The sequence below is a fragment of the Plectropomus leopardus genome, chromosome 23 (genome assembly GCF_026936395.1).
Source record: "Plectropomus leopardus strain MGB_pleo_1.0 chromosome 23, ASM2693639v1, whole genome shotgun sequence".
Taxonomy (NCBI): Eukaryota; Metazoa; Chordata; class Actinopteri; order Perciformes; family Serranidae; genus Plectropomus; species Plectropomus leopardus.
This window is the reverse complement of record NC_142198.1, coordinates 11103581-11119298: the sequence shown is the minus strand read 5'-3', so window position 1 is coordinate 11119298 and position 15718 is coordinate 11103581. Positions and strand designations below refer to the sequence as shown.

Sequence of the window (15718 nt, the reverse complement as noted above, 5' to 3'; positions counted from 1 at the left end):
AAAAATATTGTAATCTATCAGGTAATCAATGCTCTTTTCCCCAACTACAGTGTCTTTTACCTGTGTTTATCCTAACACTGATTTACAATTCTATCTTCTGCCGCCCTTATCTTCTGCAATGTTATGCATTGTTGCCCAGACCTGGCTCCTGTTATGTGAAGTTCACTACTATGCATGGAGCTGTACATGTTACCCTGCTGCTCCTCTTAAGTATAGTCAGCTGAGAACATTAATCATAAGATCGTCTAAATTAAATTTACCATAAAGCGATAAGAGGCTTAATGAAAATTAAGTTGTTTATCATGTGCATGATTACCAGGGTACCTTCTCTTTACTGGAAGTACTTGAGATGAGCAATAGGATTCAAGCAATTTAGAAACGGAAATCTTTGATCACACAGTTGACACCCAAAAGCACCCAAGCAAAGTATTTACGCACAATCAATCACGGTATGGCTATTTGGTAAGTTAAGTTCAATGGAATGGTACTGTATTTTGTATTTGCATGTACTTGCTAAACATCAACAGGGTTCTTGCAGCTACAGGCAAAACAGATTTAAAACTTTAAGACTTTTTTAATGCCACTTGGATTTAAGTATATGATCAATTTTCTAATAACTAAAATTGACCCTTTTTTTGCCTCAGTTGTTTATTGTAACATAAAACATGACTTTTTTGGCAAGTGAAAAAGTCAGATTATCTATGTCAAATGTTGAAAACTAACCCTTTTTTGAGTGGAACACATGGAACCATTAATCATTATCATTAAAGTATCTATTTGGTTTACCAACAAAAATGGGAAAAATCTAAAATTTCTCGACGGGTTTCTGGGCGATTTTGTGTTTCTCGTTCTGCATGTGAGATTCCACTGCTTGGATTCCAATCATGACAAGTTTAAGAAAAGGAATTGATTAAATTATTTAACAAAGAAAAGGGACTACCAAATATTTTGAGATTTTACAAAGCAATGTCAGAAAATTTTTTTTATAAAATCCTACTCCCCATGTCTGAGCATTTTTCAATTTAATACCAATTAAGGCCTTATTTTTAAATTAATGAATTCAATGCTTTTTAAGGATCTGCGGAAACCCTGATCAAGTTGTAACCTAATTGAAACTGTGCATACATTTGTTTTATTAAGCATTTGAATTAAGGCATGTGTTAACTCTCATTTAGGATGAAATAATAAATGATCATATCAGAATAATTTTGGTCAGTACAGTCACACTATAGCACCTGTCTAACAACTGCAGTGACTGCAACACTATTCCCAGTCAAAGGGTAAATAATGCTTTGCGCTTTGACCGTCTAAGAACAGAAGAATCAAACTTGATAATTGCAGCATGCAAAGGAACCACAAAACAATAAACACTCTGAATACTAAAAGTCTTTGGGAGCATTAAATTGTGTCTGCTTGCACAATGTCAATCAACTGATCCTTGCAGCCAAAGCTGTTCACACAAATACATGAGGAGTGGATGATGGAGATTACAAATTATATGCATCCATGGTCTGTTTAAACAAGTGTCAAAGATAAGGTTGCTTTTCCTCCTTGGCATCAAACAAATGACAAAGTTGCAAAGCCATTTCATGCTTAGCAAAACTGAGCATACTTTAAATTACTGAGAGGTAGATTACCTTGTTGACCTCATATTCAAGGTTGGACTCTAGCACAAGACATTTGCTGTACTGCGTTGAGCTATGCAAAATAATTTCAGGGTAACCATTTTGATATACAAGACAGCCAAACATGTTTATGGTATGTGTATGTGAATGAGCAGTTCAACACATGCAGAGAACATACAAAGGTAGAAGGGCACTTAGTGAGAACAGACCTCTGCCATGCAAACATTTCAGTCTTCTTTGATATGCAAATTCCCAAGTGCAACCACTATATATACCCTGGATATATTTCCAAAACTATTAGAATTACATCAAAACAAGGTGTTGCCTAGCTGAAGCTGAATTTCATCTGTGAATGTATTCTGTAATTCTTAATTGTGGTCCGAACTGTCCTCCTTAAGCATAAAGTCCGGACATTTTTCCTCTCTGGTAGAGTTTATTACAGACAATTCACATGTGGATGTAAGAAAGAGTATAATCAGTTGAATGATTTGAAATATGCTCCATAATTTAATGGGTTATTCCTTGGCCCACACTTCAACAACGCACTGAAAAAATATAATAAAAATAGGGCCAGTAAATTTTTATTTTTTGAAATCCTGCTGACAAACAATCTAACAGTACCAGCAACATGACCACCTTGGCAGAGGCTATCACACACAAAGACAACAAAATAGTTATTCACCTAAATAAAATTCATCAATCAAAACTGAAGTCTCAAAAACACATCACCCACGTGCTCTTTGTGCACACATGCAACTCTGTAGAATACATGTACAGACAAAAGAAAGGTTGAGAGAAAGAGACCACACAGTTAAAGCTGCTTGAGGGAGAAGGCAGAACTAATCCGTGGTTATCAACACTTTTAAGCTTGCAGACTTCAGAGCCATTTGCAAACGCTCCCCTCCATTTCTACATTGCCTTCCCTTTTTACTGGCACACGAAGATGCTTGTGTTTCCACCTGAATCCGTGACAGACCGCTGCAAGTGGCAGCGCGGTAATGGTTTCCAGGGAGCAAAAGCAACGCTCCTAGATGTACAGGGATACAATGTGTTACGCCCCATTTCTGCTCCCAGGCACAAGCCACTGAGTCCTCTATCCAGCAAGCTCCTGCTTGAACCCGTGTTTACCACATCATCTCAGGCACTAAGAACTGAGGATGCTGTTGCCACCCACCAATACGTGTGTGAATAATTCCACCTTAAATTACCATTTTGCAGCCTTTTAAACATATTTCAAATTAGTTTGGATGATATTTTCAAAATAAATCCATTGCAACTGAACAACTGAAACAGGCAATTATGTAAAACTTTTAAAGATGCAAAAAATTACAAAAAGACTTTTATGCTCTAATATTTATATCCCTATAAAGTTACAGCATAACATTCATTAAAAAAAAATACTCTAAGAAGCACTGAAAAGAAGCATAATATTCCTAAAAAAATATTACTCTAAGAAGCACTGAATTTTAAGAACTCACCAGGTTAAACTGTATGGTTTTAAATACAAAAGAAGCATCTTTTGTTTTTGTTTTTTTTTAAAATATGAGTTAAACTTCCAGCCTTGATGATCATCAAAAGTAAATATGACCAACCATATCTTTGTAAGCGTTAACACATAAGTGAGAAATATATGTATTAAATAACTGACTTCCATGATCTGAAGTATATCAAGGGCAATTCCCTTAAAACAAAACATTGACTACACAGGCCTAGATTTTTAAGAGACTTGTACCTTTATCAAAAAGGGCTAATTTGGCTTATAAAGAAAGAGGAGTAAAAGGTAAAAAAAACAAACGTAATGGACATATCTGTGGCTGATAAAAATGGAAATCTAACAGCAGGACAATGATGCATTCATTTAACAGTCAGCTACTGACACAGATATTTATAGAAACCTAACTGAGCCAATCCAAATGAACCAACAACAATCAACAGTAAGACATGTCGTCAGAACGAATCAAAGGAGAATTTGGTCTCAGTCTACCTCAACAACACAAAGTCCTGAAGACAGAAACAAACACACACACACACACACACACACACACACACAGACACAGACACACACAGAACCATCGTGTTTCAAAGGCACGACAGTTGATGTCACTTTCATATGAATATTTACAGTTTAATGTTAACAACTTCAGGGGCTTAGCGATCAAAGCTAAAAAAGTATGTGAACAGTTTTCTAAATTAGTTTTCAAAAACGATCTGCTGGGGTCAAAGCACTAACATGCAATCAGCGTGGCCTCTCTGAAAAGCAGTAAGATTATGGCACAGGCACAAAGAAAAACTTTTCCCAGCTAAAGAAAGGATTAAAATTTTCAAATTGCAATTAAAAACACTCAAAAGTCACAGGGAGAAAAAGTTACCAGTGAGCACTTATTAATGAAAGACACATTTCAAGTTTAGTGTTGTCTCTCTCTTGCTCTGTACATTTTTCCATCATTCTAATCCTTGTAATAGCTTTAGGCGTATTATAGAGTCTAAGCTTCCTTCTTTCATGATATTGATTTGTTGCAGGTGAGGAAAGACGATAGCAGTTTGTTGCAGGTGCAGAGAAACAAACAACATGCCTGGAGAAGGCAACCAAAACAAACAGCAGGGCCATGTTGTCAAAGAATACCATCTTGGGTTGAATTTTACATACAGCGGAGGTGAAAATATTCAGAAATATAACACATGAATTATAAGGAGAGAACAGAAAATATAAAGATGGGAAGGCATACAGCAAGTGGAGCATACAGCAACAAAAAAATCATGATGCTGACCACTTTTGTAGGGCCTTTCAATAAGACATAAGACTGGCATGATGTGACAAATCTCAGCGTGTGTCCTGCTGGTGTGGCACACCTCCTCCACTCCGCAACTGCCAGAAAAAAAAAATCATGCTGCTATGTTTATATATTTCCCAAAAGATGGCTCTTCACTCTCACTCTTGTGCAACTGTTTCTCTGCACCATGTAGTCATTATAGTGATTTGGTTTCATGCAGGCAAGTGGAAGAGGTTCATAAGTGGAAGTGGTGCAAACTGGCAAGTGGGTTTTGCCAAACAGCCTCAGGCTTGAGTGGAGCAAAGACACAATACTTTAATGCCCCCTAGTGATGAATTATGATAATGCCACAGGAGACCTCCCGTGTGTCAAATATTCTACCACAGAACTTCACGTATAACTTTTATATCAGAGCTGCATTTAGGAAGATTTTTTTACATGCAGCTTTAAAACAACAGGACGATATATCATTGTTTAATAAAAATATCTATACCATATTTTGTGATATCCAGCTCCAAAGTATTTTAAATGAAAAATATCTTGATAACACAAAAACATCCCATAGCATGTTAACAGAACTGCATTAACAAAACTTAACTTGCAAAAGAGATGCTGGGGAAAAGTAGGTATTTCCACCTATACACCCCGCAGCTTCTTCTCTCTGTCCTCTATTAAGCCACCCTCTCAAGTCTGAAAATTTGGCAAATCCCCGGAACAGACTACACCCTACTGCTATACTTCTTCAGCTTGCTCATATTTAGGATTCCACCGACCTCACGGGGTCCTATTTTTTAAATCTTCCGAAGCAATCAGATTTCACACTTTCTTCTGCCCCAAGTAAGAGGGCCTCTACCCATAATCCTGTTCCTACTGCTTGTCAGGATGACAACAAGAACAGAAGCCCATGGGCTGTGTGTGCGTGTTTGTGTACACACATGTACACAACTGGGCACGGGGTGGTCTGCTGAAGAAGTAATGCAGACAAGACATGAAAAGCAGAAAAATGAAAAGGGAGAAAAACACAATGGGGAAAAGGAAATAATGCATTTGAAAAAAGACTGTTAACTGAATCACAGCAACAACAACAAAAAAATCTTTAAACTTAACAATTTGAAAAGCTATGTTAAACCAGTAATGTGTCACTTCAAATTCAATTTGAACTTTTATACAGAAAAATGCAACACTAAAAAATATATCACTCTCAACTCCAGCTACTTTGTCAATCCACCTTTTTAAATGGGACACAGTGAAAACCTTCTCCTCACAGCCAGAGATCTAGTCAGTGATGAAAATCATAAACTTGCAGCTTAAAGCTGAAAATGCATTACTTTACAAATATTGTTGTCCCCTACAGCAACAAACTAAGTTAGTTCAGCATTAAAAAATATATTGCATCAACAAATACATTTATAGACAGCAGGCAACAACTTTCACACCACACAGCAGAAGCAGGGCTTCCACTGCTTAAACATTGCACTAGCACTGGTAAACAATTGTTTTTTTTTCTTTTCAGTTTTCTACTACTGTCTAGTTTAACCCAAGCAATAACCACCATCACCAAAAGCTAGATCAAATGGCTATAATTCCTCAATAACCATTACAGCATCCAAAAAAACCTACACCATTCTGGATTTAACACAAAACAATACTGCAATTCTATACAATGACAATTGAATAATGCTATTCATTCAAGTCATGTAAAATATTGTAAAGACATAAAGTTTTAATTTTTAAATTAAATTAAATTAATCAAATTAGTTTTTTTGATTTTTGGTGAAAAGCATGTACTGCAAAAACACTCCAGTAGTCCGTGTCTTAAAATATAGTATTTTACATAGAATAAAATGAGGAAAAAAATGTTTACAATGAATGCACCCGAGGACGCAGTGACAACAGATAGTGGAAGAGCAAAATTCCTTTATGCTATACTGCAAGATGGCTATGCAATGTGATTGACCAGGGGTTTCTATTTTTTGCAGTTTCTGACAAAAAAGATTATTTAATTTTGGATGCTAATTACACATGTCAAAGTTCACCATAGTACATGTATGTGCCAGAGCTGTTCTTGCATCTCATGCAAATAAGAGTAGTACCAGAAGCTTGTTATCTCACCAACAAGGAATGTGTCATCGTCAACAGAAAGTAAGAGTGCCATCTGCTGGCTGTTTATTATAAGGTCAAGAGGAACAGTTGAACTAACACAAAACACTACATGGGGAAATAGATTCAAAATTAAAAATGTTGCCGTCGAACACATACGGAAAATAATGTGCTGTTAGTTTTTCAGGATAGTAGTAAATAATTATGCATGATTTGCCAACATTTTGTGAGCATTCAGTTACCCTTACATTAGCTAGCTTATCTTTGTATATGTGATTATGTAATGTAGTTAGTATAGCCTGTAGATGTAAATTGGACATTAAGCTCCAAAATTTTTTTTTTTCTCAACTGCTAAAAAAAAATGCTTCATAGCATGCCTAGAGACAGCACTTAGCTGTTCTAAAATCACTGTAAACTAGGAATGCACAACAATATCAGCGCACCATCTGCATCTGCAGATATTAGCTTTAAAATGCAATACTGGAATCCGCTAACGTGCTGATTTCACTAATATCACCAATATTAGCTGCCAGTATCTCAAACTGATTTTTTTTAAATTATTGACCAAGTGAATATGTACAAAACATCAACCCTAAGTTGAAGTATTTTTGTTATTTTGTACAACGAATGAATATTACATACATTAAAAACATTGTATTTCATGTCTTCATCTGCTGGAGATATGACGTTAATTCCACTACAGAAGATACTTGATGATAACAAAAATTAGTTGTGGAAAAATGTTATCACATTGATATCTATCAGCTATCAACCAAATGAGTTATTATATATTGACATTTCCGAAACGGCAACAAATCCAATATCGAGCATCCCTATTACAAACCACGGTCTCTTGCGGCAGTATAACTTACAGTATAACTATTTTGCCTCTGTCGAGAGCTTCTCTTTGTCTTTTACCAAATATACATTTCTGATATTAAGAAATTGACAGATGACAAATGACTGCTGACAATGACAGAAAAAAATCAGCTACCATAGCCACGTACCTCTCTCCTCCAAAGATGCTGCCGTTGCGCCAGAATACACTGGAATGCCCATTTCCTGTTGGAAACAACAGCACATTTAAGAAGACTGCAATTATTGCCTAAAACAGCAGCTTGTTCCATGTTTTTGTTTAATTTTTTGACCACTTCAAGGCAAACATCTTGATTGGAAGGAAAAGCACAAATGTAACAGACTGTGTTGAGTTCCATCAAGTGTCTGGTTAATGTCTGCCAGTGAGCCATGCACAGTACACTCTGATGACCCTGGAAAGAGCTCAGCTAAATGTACTGCAGTCTTTTTTAATGTTATTTATTACACCTGTACATTTCCTATTATGGACATGCAAAACAAAGGTTTATGATGTTGGTCACTCCATACCAACCTACCTGGCACATACAAGTTCATGTAATGGTTTTTCTTGGGAAAACAATTAGGTTGAAACTTCTATTGAATTCATGGGACTTTGAAAAGTTACTCTGTGATTATTTGCAAATAGGGCAGTACCAGAAGCTTGCTAGCTCACTGACTAGGAATGTATTAATATGTCAAGTACTAACCACCTTACCTTTATTTAGGATTCATATCATGTCTAACAACACCACTTAGCTTTTCTAAAATCACTTCAAACTGGGGATGCACTATAATAATGGCACGTCTTCAGTATCTGCAGATATTAGCTTTAAAGTGAAATACCGTAATTGGCCAACATGCTGATTTCTGCCAATATCACAAACTGATATTTTGTTTTATTATGGACCCAGTGAACGTATACAAAAAAGCAACCCAAAGTTAAAATATTTTACTTATTTTGCACAATGAATGAATATTTCATACAATGAAAAGCAAAGTATTTTATATCTCCATCTGCTGGTGAGTCATCATATTATAGCATGTGAAATAAAATGCTAAATTCACTCTATTAGAGACTTGATGATCATTAAATTTGTTGGGGACAAAATTGGATATATAAATATCTGTATCATTTATCGGCCAAATTAGTTGTTATATCAGATATCAGCAAAAAATCCAATATCGAGCATCCCTAATGTAAACCATGGTCTCTTGTGGCTTACAGCTTAAATATACAGTATAACTCTGTTGGCTCTGTTGAGAGCTTCTCTTTAGATGGGTATTTGTCTTTCACCATGTATACATTTCTAAAAAATGAGCAATTAACAGATGACAAAAGACCTCTGACATGATAGAAAAAGACAGCGATCATAGCCACGTACCTCTGTCCTCCACAGATGCTGCCACTGCCCCAGAATGCTCCGCAATTCCTGTTCCCTGTTGGAAATAACAGCACATTTGAGAAGACTGCAATTATCGCCTAAAAAACGGTAGCTTGTTCTTTTTTTTAATTCAAATTTTTTGAGCACTTCAAGGCAAACACCTTGGCAAGAGGAAAAAGCACAGATGAAACGGAGTGCTCAATTCCATCAAGTGTCTGGTTAAGGTCTGCCAGTGAGCCATGCACAGTACACTCTGATGACCCTAGAAAGAGCTCTGCTAAATGTATTGCAGTCTTTTTTAATGTTACTTATTACACTTGTACATTTCCTACTATGACATGCCAAAAAAGGACTATGATGTTGGTCACTCCATACCAACTTAACTGGCATCTACAAGTTCATGTCATGGTTTCTCTTGGGAAAAAAATAATGCCAAAACTTCTATTAAATTAATGGGACCTTGAAAAGTTCCATAGCTTTGCTCCAAATACTTTCTTTAGTTCTCATTTTTTCAAGGTTGGCCATCTGAGCTAAAACTTCATCTCTGCGGCTCTTTGTAGGTCTATTCTAAGCCTCACCAATTGCTTATTTAACACTGGACTGGGATGAAATTTCAATTGGACATCCAAAAAAAACCACAAGGATATTCCTGTATGTATACAAGAATACACTGTAAAATCGGACAACTTGATCTCACTTTAAATAATCACAGAAACCAATTGCCTTGACAAAGGAAAGTAAATAAAACTATTAATTTTAATTTATGCACACTTTATTTCTAATGGTTAAGTTTACTTTTGCTGTATTTACTTAATTTTGTGAAGTTGCTGCAAGTTAAAAATGACAGTGACAAACTACCTTGTTCTTTCTAAATGTCACCATCTTCAGTAAACTAACTTAGTCTGATTTTACTGACTAATAATTATACTTAATTACACTCAAGGTAATTGGTTTTCTAGACTTTTTAAAGCAAAATCAACTTGTCCGATTTTACAGCATATAGGCCTATATGAGGCATGTGGTTTGTCGTATGTTTTACAGGAACAAAATGAGTATGTTTGTACTTTGTTAACTAGGCTCAAGATTTTTTTTCATGTCTTCTACCTGTGTACCATTTACTAGGCATCATCATCATCCTTTTTTTGTCACATGGAAACAATACATGGGACAATTCCAGTGAAATAGCATTTGATCAGCTCCTTGAACTTACTTACACTGATTTAATCATTTTTAAGTCTTCTTACATCTTTGACTGATGCTTTATTATGCATTCAGCTACATTTATATTTCCGTTGTGATTTATGTAGTTAATAACTGAAACTACTATCATTTTGGATTACACATACACAGACATATACAAGAGCCTCTCTGAATATTCCTCCGCTCAACTGTCCCTGCTCCCAAAACCGAGGTGCACCATAAAAAGTAGTTCCTGATTTGTTTGTTTGTTTGTTTTAACTAAAAGCAACTTAAAACAATACACAAATATATATAAATTAAATTCAAGTATTTATCTAAATGAATGAGAAAATAAAATAAGATTATATACCAAATTGTTTTTGTTTTTGTTTTTTTTGGGGGGGGGGGGGGGTTAACTGGTTAACTGAGTGGTGCAATGCCCCAACCTGGACTCTTGTCTCTGGATTAAAGTGGATTTATGGACATTGCAAGCTATATAAAACCACCACTGACATTACTTCACTGTGCCATGAACAGTGGGTGTATTTATTTTGGTCTGTGCAGGCCTGTGACCTGTGGCTAATGTTAGCGTTAGTGCCTTTAATCCCGGTACTGTCATAGTTAGTTTAACATTAACGTTACACACTGCGTGCGGCTACATGTTCATTTTGTCGTTCAATTCCCCAATATTTCAAACTAGGTTTCTCCCCGAGGTTAGCTTTTTTTAACCACCATTAGCTCAGTCTTGCCAATTGAAGGCCTACTTTCACCAAATAGGCAAAATGAATGTTCTAGAGGCTTTTTCGGGTATGGAAAGGCATGGTTTTTCTCAGGACAAAAACAAAAGAAACATGACTCACCAACTTAAGAGCTGGTAGTGCTCATTGCAGACATCCTGAGGACGGTGTGGGTGTCTTCCATTTCATCGGTGTCCCTTCATGGCTGAAGAACTCGGGAGCCTTTTTGACTTCGTCCGCAATTAAAACAAACTTCTATGGATTTTCCAGCTTTACCCGGGGATAAAGTTAAAAATACATACGTCTTCTCTTTTGGTACCAATAATTCCGCGCTGGCACTTTCAAACGACCTTTTTTTGGTGGTTTTTGGTCGTCTATCGGCTGCGTGTCAACATCCTCGCAGTCGCCAGGTGTTCGTAATTAGCAGGGCTGCAGCTCAGGTGCGTTTGCAGCGCTGCGTTCAAGCACCCCTCGTAAAGTCCTAACTTACAGGCAAACGCAATTTCTTTGAAAAATTAAAAAATTGCCACAATATAATTAATAGGATGGAATAAATGTAACCTTTCTGGTGGTTGACGACTTCCAATCACACTGTGTAAACAGCATAAAGTTTGTTCTAAAAAAATACAAACCAACATTTCTTTGTTTTTTACATTGTTTGTTGTGTTAGGCTTAAATGTAAGATTTTTCTGTCCGGAGTTAAATGTAAGCCAATTTACACAGATGGGCATAGCATGCAGTAATACACTCGCACACTTGTAACTATACCTATATTTTGATGTACACCTTTAATTTAAATGTACAATTTTCTAGTGGTTTTATGTGCAAGTTGATTTTATGTGTGAGTTGATTCTAAAACACAAGGGTTAGGCTGATTTGAAGATGGAATAGGTCTGCTGAATAAAGGAGCATGGAGAGAGGAGATGGTGCAGAGCGAGGGCAGGGGGAAATTTAGCACGGGGGGGAAGACTGAGGTGAGTTGACAGAGTGAGAAATCATATGAGGATGAAGGATGTGAGTGAGCTTGAGGGACAGTTTGTGTGTGTGTGAGAGAGAGAGAGGGCAAAAAAAAGGAGAAATGAGAAAACAGAAGTCTGACTCTGACAGTGGAGCACTGAGCTCAGCTGATGGCCCCTAATGAAGTACGGCAGCTGCAGAGGAGGAGCCCACGCTGACAGGCCGAGTCCCGCTCTGACGGATGGTGGAGAAGACACGCACAGCAGAAGACAGCTAAGATTTAAGCACACCAAAACTATGATAGACGTGCCATGCAATGAATGGCAGAACATTGTCAGGATTTTCTGAATACATTTCCTAGTTGTGCATTTTCCCTCCAGTGGACACTGGAAAAATTATTTTCAAGTCTGAGATTGGCATTTTAAAAAAAAAACTATTCCTTCTTAATTAAATTTATGAGTTATGGCCCTACTAGTGACAGCAAATAGATGAGTTGGGGTGAAAGTTTAGCTGCAGTCTTCTTTTCTACATTAATTATGCAGTTGATTCAACTATTCATGTATTTTTGAAGAATTTATTTGGAATATTTGCAGCATTGTTGAAGTTAGTCAAATGCTGAAATACGTTTGATGAATCATCTTCATTTTTACTGCTGGGAAATGAAGATATTCAGAGGTAATGCAAGAAAATAATAATGCACAAAAGTAAAATTAAAATATTGGCCTTGCAGGCATACGTTTTCTCAGTCTGTTATTTTGTAAACAAATGTTAAATGAAGCACACGTTTTCCAACAGCAGAATAACTAGATCACCAAAAAAATCTGCAATGAAGGCCCTCTGAGATATTGAGTGACCCATTAAATCAATGCACATATATATGTTTGGCAGTAAGGCCTGTCAAATGTCTGTGTGTTGGTTTAATGTGTGATTTAAGTCAAAGCTATAGTGTTCATTGTTGTTAACATCAAGATCAAGTTGCATCTTTTCTTTTGGTTTCAAAGTCCTCTACTTCCCTCTTGAGGTTGAAAAAAGTATGCTTGTTTGTTTTTTGCTCTGAATTGTCAAGACAACAGAAAGATCAGGAGAGCTTCCAGGAAGCCTCGAATCATTTATAAAATCATTTTTTAAAAAAACAACAACATTTGTATTATGTTAGAACACTCACATAAGGCCCTCTGTTGATGCAAAACTTTTTTTTTAAATGCTGTGCAAGTGTGAAGTGCCCCTGTAACCCACTATTGGATCTAAGATGTGTGCTGGACACTTCCTTATATTAAAGTAGGAACTGTATTGTTTACTCATGCTTATTGAGTGTCAAAGAAAACTTGTAGGTGAAAACTGTGAGGTCGTACCACAGAAAAGAGAAAAAATGTAAGTGTAAGTTAAATGCAAATAAGTGTTCAAAATAGTATAATAGGGCAAAATTTACCAAACTGACCAAAAGATATAGATGGAGGTGGCACAAGTCTCTCCAGTTCTATGCAATATGTACCATCAGACCTCAGAATATTAGTTTGGTAGCCAGTACCTCGTTTTAAAACGTGCATTAAGGACACACAACAGCAGGTGGCAGCAAAGCTCCATATTTTTTAGCATTTGTTGAGGATAGTGGTCTGCAGTTTTGTGTTGGTATGAACTATTTACTCTGTAAAGACTGAGTTTATCATCAGGACTCTATGTTGGAATCATTGCAAAATTGGCATGAGTCATAGACCAGGTATGCTTTTACACTGTTACATTCAAATTTGTGGTCTTAAACATAACATGACCTGACACACTGATATGGTTAAATAAAATTGTTTATTCAACAATTATCAATCAATAAAAATAAAATTAAAGGTTACAAAAAATTATTTAAAATCAAACAATTGTACAAACCATGGCTCCAATTTAAACTGGTCATGACATAGAAAAATACAAAAGGCACTGTGCATTAGTCTGCTGCATATATAAAACATTTTGAACCAAAAAGTAGTCCACTACTCAGATTTACAGCATGTTATTATTATTAATAATCCCCTTAAAAAGAAACAAAAACACCTTGTCTATCTCTAGATGGCAATTTTACATGTCCATGTCCTGCCAGTGCAGACTTGCTGCAAAGAAGAAGGAACAGGTTTTAAGAAAAAGGACAGAGAGCTGAATAAAAACAAAAAATGGAGTGTGAAAAGAAATATAATCATATAGATATACAGTGCAAAGACATAAACACAGTCAATATGTGAGAAAGTGTAAAGGTGTGCATGTGAGAGGATAGGGATATGCCTTGAGTTATGTGCCACATACTTTCCTAACAATATGCAAACAATTTAACATATTTACCCATTACCTTGTCGCCCCTGGACACCAGCACTGGTGGTCAGAGATATATTGGTATACAAGACCTCCTTTGGTTTACAAAAGGAGAGACAAAAGATAGAATTACGCGTTATTTGCAGAGATCAATAAACTCCGTGTACCAATAAGAATCTGAGGTTGGAAGTTTCCCTGCCTTAACAGTCCTGTAAAGAGGTTTCATTGGCCAAAAACCTTTGAAAGTGTCCTGGAGCTTTATATTCACACGGATCCTTGGGATCCATTTTTAAAGAATGCCCAATATGTTTCCAAAAATCTACACAAAAAACATATTCTATATATTACTCAAATCTCTTGTGTTCTTTAAAAAAACAACTGAAAGACAGATACATTACGTAAAAGAGATTGAATTCGGGCAGACACCTCATAACACTGAAATGGGAGTAGTTAAGCAAAGAAATAAGCATTTCATAGAGTGAGAGAACTGCAAGAAATTGTTTATTTTTTCATGAAAAATAAATCTTTTAATCTCTTGTGTGGTTAAAGTGGCTTTTTGTGACACATTCTTTAGTAACCTTTGCATTTGAAAAGTTCAAACATAGTCAACAGCTAAATTAGACGTGTCTTTCTCTGTACCTTTCTGGTGCTTTCTACTGTGCAAATTCACTGTTCATTCAAAGCTTTTAGTAGCTCATACCAAAAATAGCAAGACAGCGTTTAAGGACACCTGCCTTTCTTTTAACAATTTCTTTGGCATCCAGTTTCATGTCCAATCCTCTGTTATGAAAGGTGTGTACGCTTACATCTTAGTTAGAAGCAGTCAAAGTGTGGAGCAGTCATAGTGCATGTTATTCTTTTTGGCATCCAGTCGCTGGATCAATCAAGGTCTATTGATGCTTTTGCTAAAATCATAGGAAACCATGCTCATCAAGTCCTTTTGGAGTGACTGGGTTCCATTTTGCAGTAGTCTTTGTGGTAGCATAACCTGCAAGACAAAAGTAGAGATACTTAATAAATGCATTTACAAAATGCTAACAAAGTTACGTGAATAGCATTAATATTAACATATGGTACCTGATTCTGATCTGCTTTTGGAAAGCTCTAGTGGCTGAACATCTGGCACAGGGAGCCCCCTCCCTTCCACATCACTCTCCCCTGATGACATATGGTCCTCTGCTTTCATGTACAAGGCAGGCCTCTTATGATATTTGGCCCGATAAGTGTCAGTCATACAGCTATCCACAGAAAAGTAAGTGGTGGGAAGAGCTATATCTGTTGGACCGGGGGAGTCTGTACCATCGTCGCGTGTGGGATTTGGACTGGGTAACCTTTCGTCACTCTCGCTGGCCGACAGATCGTTCCTATCCTGGTCCGATGACCCTGACTTGGAGCTGGCGTCTGACGAAAGCCTGTACTCGGCAGGTGTCTCAATCCGTCGCCGGAGGGTAGTGTGCGAGAGTGGAGACAAGCCATTTTTGGGTTCATTTTGGGAGCTTGTTCGCATTGGCACCTCCGGCGGTTGGTAGTGGATGCCAGATGGGTCAGCGTGACTGTTGCCAAAAGTCTTGGGGGGTAAAGGTGGGGGATAGTTGTGCGAGAAAGAGTCTATATGGGCAACAGTGCCAGTTTCTTCTTGTTCAGAGAATGGTCCGGCAAGGTCATCTGAGCTGTTCCACTCAGAGCTGCTGGTCTTTGCTAAGTAAGGAGGCACTGGGCTCGCTGGGCTGCCATCAACATTTTCCTCTTGTTCGCTGTCCAAACCATTGTTCTTTTCCAAGATTCCGGGAGTGTATCGGAAGGCTCTTCTTCTGTTACAA

General features: G+C 37.0%; 1 protein-coding gene and 1 long non-coding RNA gene across 4 annotated transcripts in view; both read right to left on the bottom strand.

The window, feature by feature from the left end:
- The window catches only part of LOC148185649 (uncharacterized), a 102929-nt gene extending 91855 nt beyond the window's left edge, over nt 1-11074 (bottom strand). For both annotated transcript variants that reach the window (XR_015775729.1, XR_015775730.1), the window contains exons 1-3: nt 10773-11074; nt 8734-8788; nt 7504-7558 (exon numbers count right to left, since the gene is read on the bottom strand). This is a non-coding gene — a long non-coding RNA (uncharacterized LOC148185649). The remainder of the gene's footprint in view (nt 1-7503; nt 7559-8733; nt 8789-10772) is intronic.
- Nucleotides 11075-13387: 2313 nt separating this feature from the next.
- Nucleotides 13388-15718, bottom strand: part of usp53a (ubiquitin specific peptidase 53a) — a 35295-nt gene continuing 32964 nt past the window's right edge. Inside the window, exons 16-17 of one of the 2 annotated variants that reach the window (XM_088073585.1) lie at nt 14976-15706; nt 13388-14886 (exon numbers count right to left, since the gene is read on the bottom strand). In XM_088073585.1, the coding sequence (XP_087929711.1) occupies nt 14810-14886; nt 14976-15706 (808 nt within the window). In that variant the 3' untranslated portion in view covers nt 13388-14809. Of the gene's footprint in view, nt 14887-14975; nt 15710-15718 lie in introns of both variants that reach the window. The other variant, XM_042512215.2, reaches the window with a different exon arrangement.